The 7,129-nt window shown below is 39.3% G+C and overlaps 1 protein-coding gene across 4 annotated transcripts in view; it reads right to left on the reverse strand.

The window, feature by feature from the left end:
* The window catches only part of CHST10 (carbohydrate sulfotransferase 10), a 50,889-nt gene extending 45,608 nt beyond the window's left edge, over positions 1 to 5,281 (reverse strand). For 2 of the 4 annotated variants that reach the window (XM_051984731.1, XM_051984727.1), the window contains exons 1-3: positions 4,120 to 5,281; positions 3,007 to 3,062; positions 1,532 to 1,602 (exon numbers count right to left, since the gene is read on the reverse strand). In XM_051984731.1, coding sequence (XP_051840691.1) covers positions 1,532 to 1,551 — 20 coding nt within the window. In that variant the 5' untranslated portion in view covers positions 1,552 to 1,602; positions 3,007 to 3,062; positions 4,120 to 5,281. Of the gene's footprint in view, positions 1 to 1,531; positions 1,603 to 3,006; positions 3,063 to 3,739; positions 4,098 to 4,119 lie in introns of those variants that run through there. The other 2 variants (XM_051984728.1, XM_051984732.1) reach the window with 2 other exon arrangements.
* Positions 5,282 to 7,129: the final 1,848 nt, after the last annotated feature.

A 7,129-nucleotide genomic window follows, 5' to 3' on the forward strand; every position in this document is an offset into this window, starting at 1 on the left:
CCATCAAAGATGTCTGGTTTGCTGTTCAAAAGTCTGAGCCACTATGCCATACCTGGATTCAAACAAAGACCACTTCTTAGTCTGTTGAGAGAAGGGGAGAGGGGTGTCATTGCTAGCTAGCATCCATTGTCAAACTTCCAACCAATCATCTTGTTTTCTGCCTTTCATCTCTGTAACCAGTCATGTTGCACTCAGTCCCATAATGTCATCTACCCTGTTCTGTTCTTTGTTCTGTACTTCTCAACCGTAAAGGGAACTGTTATTTTGTTTCAAGTCTGGTATCAGTGGAGGCAAGCCATGGATACATTTATTGACTGGTAGTATGTCCCTGATAATAAATGTTATCTTGCTCTCAGATCTGCCTTAATTTACTCTTTTGTTAAAATTTAATCTCAACATATATGAATTAGATTAGTGGCCACTGAGATTTCTTCCAACTCTGAGACACTGTGATTCCCAGATGAATTGTTAATTTTAGATCTTATGGCCTGATAATGAAAAACTTTTATGTTTCTGCAAAAACCCTTAGTGCCTAGGGCAGAGGCAGATAGTGTAATATTAATGGATGAAAGAGAAAAAGTTCTCAAATCCTATTCTGTTTCTTTCTTTCTTGAAGGGAATGTTCCTCAGACTAGAAAATCTGGAGTGGTGGAAAAGAAATAGAACTAGATTCAAAGGCAGAGAACTTGGATTTGAATACTATCGCTGCAATTTACTACTTAGTGACCCTGTACAAGTCAATTTGATATTTCTGGTTCATGGTTCCCTTATCTGTTAAAAAAGGAGGTTTGGATCTTTAATCTCTAAATTTCCTTCCAGCTTTAAATTTAGAATTCCATGAACAAACACAATAGAGAAAAAATACTATCATAGCATTTTAAAGTTTGCATCTTGTAATTTAGATACAAAATGTCTAAATAACTCTGCAAAGTAGATGCTATTCTATCCCCATTTAACAGATAAGGAAACCGAGGATGAAAATACTTAAGTGACTTGTCTAGAATTATATAGTTAACAAACGTTTGAGAAAAGATTTGAACTGTGATTCTAAGTCCAGGAAGTCACAGTTCTTATTAACTATACAGATGCATCTTTTGGACCAAATTGTTTTCTGGGAAATGATTGCCTACCCCACTCCCAACTTCCTGGGTAGGAAAGAACAGGTCTAGGTCACATGAACAGGTCCAATATAGAATTTAGAAATGCCATTTGACTCAAGAAAAATCTTTGTGGAAAAAACAAAGCCCATAAATTTGTATTGTATGAGGTCCTGTTTTTTTTTTTTTTTTTTAATTCATGAATATTTCTCCCCCAAATACTAAATCTATAAAGTTTGAATTTGATCTTGCCATCAGAGTTATTTTTCTCCAGAATGATTTTAAAGCTATTAGTTTTGGAAATGAAAGAATGCTAACATTTTGAAGAATAATGAGACCTATCTCAAGGTCAAGATAAATTCTCTAGGTTCAGATAATATCCACATAAACACATTTTCAAATAGTTATTGGACTCAATTGCTTCCTTCACCTACCTGCTGAGACCCAAATTCATATTTCATCACTTCATGTCCCAAGACCAAGGTTCTAGCTTTTGGAATTTCTCCTATAAATGTGTTGGATTGAAAAAAACACAAAACAAAACCAGAATCATTAACAGCTACAAAGCTACCCTGATAGGTACCTTGTATATATTTAACCACCTTAGTTATTTACTTTTACCTCCCTAGATACAGTACATATGTTCCTGGAGAGTAAATTATATGTAAAATGTGCAAGAGGAACTAAGGAATCTATTATGCAAAATCATTTGAAAGGTGAAAAATCCTTTTCTAATCATCCCTAGTTTATCTGTTTTGCAAATTTTAATTTTTTTTATATTATCTTATATTGGATAATATATTAGCTTTAGAATACAAGACAAACTTACAGAATTAAAAAGGATTTTTAAAAAAAGCTTTTTGCATTTGGTTATGTTATCATGAAATAGGAAAAAGAGAACACACATCTCTCTTTTGCCATTAGACATATTAGAGCTTTTCCTATTCATATTTAGCTTAGCTATAGCCTTCCTAAATCATTAATCCAACTATATTATTCCCTGTATAATATAAAAGGCATCTAATTCTTACATAGCACTTTAGAATTTAATATTTAAACTTATGAAAATGTCTCTTCAAGACTTCTATTATGAGAAATGGAACCTAAATTTCTAGATTACACTCAAACTATAAATTAATCCCATTCTCTTCTCTACCTATTTTCAGGTTTCCCATTTTTCATCCTTTCTCTCTTTTCACCTATTCTGTTTACTCAACCACTTTAGAAATATAATTAACAAATGTCAATTGCCTCACTTATTTAATACTTTCTTGTATTTCAGCTATATTTAGTTTTGTCAATAATCCAAATTTAAGAAAAGCCTTTTAAAATTTTTTCAGACTTTTAACTCTTACTGTATTTTCTTCAATACATCGAGAGAAGATATAAGAATTTTCTTTAGCATGCTAATATTCTAAACCAGGATCTCAAAGGTTTCTTAAACTGGAGTTAATGAACTCATGTTTAAAAATAAAATTTTTAATAACTGTATATTAGTATACAATTATTAGTATAATTGGTTTTCTTTGTAATCCTGAGTATTTTATACATTTTAAAACATTATTCAAAGAAGTGGGTCCAAGGGCTTCACCAACTTGCCAAAAGGATTCATAAAAGGGGAAAAACAGATAACCTAAGGTAAGATCAAATTTGCCACTGCCAAGTTTAAAAGTGCCAATTATGTGGGGTAGAGGGGCTCCTAGGGGAAAGAGGGCACCTATGCTATCCTTTTTTTAACCTGATCGAGTTTTCTCCCCCTCCACCCCCCTCAACGAGGGAAGATAGTAAGAGGTAAGGCCCATACATCAAACCCACCCCATCCCCATGGAAATAGGAAATTCATGGAGAAAGGGCCCACCACAGTAAAGTGCATTGAGAAACTCTTCCCTGAGCCCTCCAATTAACTCACCTGAATCCAGCAAAAACTGCGTTATGTGTCTTTTTTTCTCCACAGTCTTTCCAGGTCTGGAGGGGAGAAAAAAAGAATTCAGATCTTGGCAAATTTGGCTGTCTTTCCTGCTTGAAACAAACATCTCCTTAAAATTTATGTTCCCACCTCAAAACTTCTGAGGGTGCTTCTTGCTTGTCAATTAGAATGGAGCACTACTGGCAGAAAACGAGCATTTCCAGCAATTCTTTCTCCCTCCTTTTGCCAAAAGGTAGAATTTAACTGTGACTTACGGAAGGGGGCACAGTCCCCCACCCCCTTCTTTACTCTCTCTAACCTCCACATTAGAACTAAAGGGAAGATTTTTCCCTCCCGATGCCCCCCTCTCAGCTACCCCTTCCCAATCTTCGCAGATGTAAATTTCTCAGTCAAGGAAGAAATAAATTTTTGATATTCTGCTGATCTATAGTTTCAGTGGTCACACCATTCCACGGAAAAAGATACCTCTTTATTGCATAATTAATACTACATTCATCTAAAAGCTTTAAAAAAAAATAATCAAGAAGAACTAAGACAATGGGAAACCCAAGAATCTCTTTGCAAGAAAAGACTTAATTATTCGTCCCTCTCCTCCCACTCCTTTCCCTTCTCTTACGAAGGTATGAAAAATCTTTCCCCTTCATTTAATCATAGCTCTCCCTTCTCCCCGACACCCCCTTTATTTATGGGTTGCTACCCCATCCCCCATTCCGACCTCTTTGTGCAAGGAAGGCATCACCCGGTTTCTCCCAACAGCTGCATCCCTCTTTATAAAAATCCACTTTCCCAGAAAAATCCACTTTCCCAGGTTCCTCGCTTTCTAGTCCCAGGGCTCCCCAGGGGCGGCCATGTGTATTAAATGAGTGGGGGGAGGGGGGGTCACCCAGTTCTCTCTCGCTTCTGTGCTTTCGTTCAGCAGAGGCTCCCCAGGGAGAATGCAGTTCTTTCCCGCCGTCAACCCGTCCTCTTCCCCCGCACGCCAATCCCCTCTCCCCTCCCCTTCTGCCATGCTCTATCCCCTGGCCCGGGGCCACGTACCGGGAACCGAGTGCGGAAGGAAGCCCCGGCAGGGGCGTGGAAGCCGCCTCCACTTACCGCTCTTAGTCCGTCTCCACCGGCGCGCTGTCAACCCACCCCAGGCGCCGCGGCGGAGTTGCAGCAGAGGCAGCTCCAGGGCCTCAATGGTTCCGCAGCTACGGCCTCGTTGGGCACCGAGGGCTGTGCAGGCTGAGACGGCAGCGGAGAGATGCTGCTGCTGTTGCTGCCGCCGCCACCGTCGCTGACTGCATCATCCCCGGTCCCGCCGCCGCTGCAGCCGCCAGGCTGCCTGCTCCGCCGCTGCCACTCGCCGATCCCTCCCCGTTAGTCAGTCCTCTCCCCACCCCCGGCAGCACCCCTCGGGGTCGGGCTCGGAACCGGCCTTAACTCCCTCCCACCGCCCCCAGAGGCAGCCAGAAGAGCCCGAGGGAATAAGGGAGGGGCTGGCCGTTAACAGCCGAGAGATGGACTTGCCCGGCCCTTATCAACTCCAGCCTCCCTAGCTTCCAGGCTCGGGCCTGGGCGCACCGGCCTAACTCCGCATCAGTTTCCGAGGCTGAGCTGAGCCCTGGGCTGCAAGTGCTCCCAATTCTGCTGATTCCCGGGGTCAAGGGGGCCCACGCTGTAGCCCAACCTGTTCCCCTTCCAGGTGCTGGGAGAGAGGGACACAAATTAACAAAAAAAGAAAAACATTTTATATTCTTTTATTTGTGGAGGTGGAAGGGGTGGTCCTAGTCGGATTGTCACTGAGAAATCTTTAAAACAACAACAACAACAACAACAACAAAACGAAATTGTCACAAAGTTTCAGCTTAGGCCGGATTGGAGGGATTTCAAACAGGCGCAGCACAATTTTCACTCCTCCCTCCTCCTTTTTCTCCTCCCCTCTTCCTCTTCTTTCAATTCTACCGGATAAATGATCAGATTTGCAGAATCTGAGCCCAGAACACAAAAACAGAATTCCAGCAGCTTCAGGGAGGATTAGTGTTTCTGAGGCTAAAACGCAAGGGAAGCTGGAAGTGCAGGTGTAGAGTAAGTTTGTTGCATTTATTCTTCCCTAGGGATATTATTGACTCAGAACTGGAACTTTAGGTTCAGCAGCTTCATTTTACAGATGAAGAAACCAAGAATTTCTTTCTTTCTCCAGAAGCTTAAATGTTTTGGAGTGCGCATGATGGATTTACTTTTTTGAACAAATAAAAGCTATAGTTCTTTCCTTCTTTTGCACCCTAAGAATTAAAGAACTTTTTCAGAGTTTTGTTATTTGGTTTTTTTTTTGTTTGTTTGTTTTTGTTTTTTAGGTATTTTTTTTTAAAGGTTCCATTTCCTTTTTGGTATAAATGGATTATCAGAGGGGAAAAAAGGTTAGTTCGAGTGCTAACCTGAGGGGGAAATTTTTTTTTAAAACCCAAGAAAGGCATTCTGGTGTACTTAATCCTCAAGACCTTTCTTGAGAACATATGTAGAGTTGATAATTCTGATAAAATGCTAAGTTAAGCAATCGTTAAGAGAAACTAAGCAAAGGATCATAAATCAATAGTTGAAAGGGACCTTAGGTGATCTAGTCCAACTCCAATTTTACAAATAAAGAAACTGAGACTCAGGCTGACTTGCCCAGGCACACAGACTCCACACAAAGTTTAGATTTGAGCTCACAACCTATGATTTCAAGTTTAAAGTGCTTTGTGTTATATAATATATAATAATTGTAATTCTTGCATCTTGTTCCAAGCCCTGTGAATTGTGATCTAGAGACAATGGCCTTGCTGTCTTTTTTTTTTTTTTTTTTGATAAACTAAAAAAAAAAAAAAAAAACATAATAAAAAAAAGATGATTGATTGCACATGAAACTGCAAATCTGTGAACTTGCTATTCAACAAAACTATCATGTACATTGTTTTGTAATGCCAGAGAAACTGAGGCAGGAGAGAGATTAAAGAGTTTTTTAATATTTTATTAATGGGAGAGTAAGATTGACTGGACAGGACTCTCATCTCAAATTATCCAGTCAGACAGAGATAAAGATATACTGGGACCAAGGGATTCATGTTGGTCCCAGGGCTGGAGGAGAATGTCATCCCAAAGAGTCCAGCATACAGCCGCCAGCTGCCAGCCTCCAGCCATGAATGGAGGAACCCCAACTTCTTAAATACCTTTTCTCTAAAAAAAGGAAGGGGTAAGAAGCGAGGAAAACTCTGTCAAAATGGGGGAGGCCACAAATTCTAAGAACCCAGAGACAGGATGTCTGAATACAAAGAAGTAAAGATATCAATGAGATATCTTGGAATATTTTAGAGGGATATTGTAAATCCTTGAGGACAGAAAAGAGGAGGCCTACTCTCTTGTTTATCTTGCTAATTTATAACCTTTGAACAAATAGTCCTCAGTCTTACTGGGTCAGAGGGGGATTTACAACTAAAGAGATTGAGACAGAACAGTTAAGGAAACTGAGACACAGGAAACTAGTACAGGGAAACTGAGTCAGGACAGTTAAAGAGAACTTGGCATAACGGTTTTCTTTTTTCTTTTATCCCCTTCCTCTTGGTCACTGTTAGGCACAAATAGGATATATATATATATATATATATATATATATATGTAGGGGTTGGAGAGATGTAAAATTATTCCATCCTTTTATCAGTTCTTTATGTGGATTCAGATAACCCCTTTCTCCACATGTCCTTTATAATTAATTTAGGAATTTATAATAGTCAAAATAATTTATTTGGTCAGTCATTCTTAAAATAACATTGCTGTTACTGTATACAATGTTCTTTTGGTTCTGCTCATTTCTCTTCATTTTTTGTGTGTGCAAGTTTCCCCATGTTTTTCTAAGATCATTGAGCTCATCATTTCTTATAACATGGTAGCATTCTATCATAATCATTTACCACAACTTGTTCAGACATTCCCCAGCTGACAGGCATTCTCAAAATTTCTTGTTCTTTGCCACTAAAAGGTAAGCTGCTAGAAATATTTGGATTCTTTTCCTTTTTCACTAGTCATCTTTGGAAATAGCCAAAGTGGTGGTATTGCTGGATCAAAAGATATGGGTAGTTTAATAACA

Source organism: Antechinus flavipes, chromosome 3 (assembly GCF_016432865.1).
Source record: "Antechinus flavipes isolate AdamAnt ecotype Samford, QLD, Australia chromosome 3, AdamAnt_v2, whole genome shotgun sequence".
Classification (NCBI taxonomy): Eukaryota; Metazoa; Chordata; class Mammalia; order Dasyuromorphia; family Dasyuridae; genus Antechinus; species Antechinus flavipes.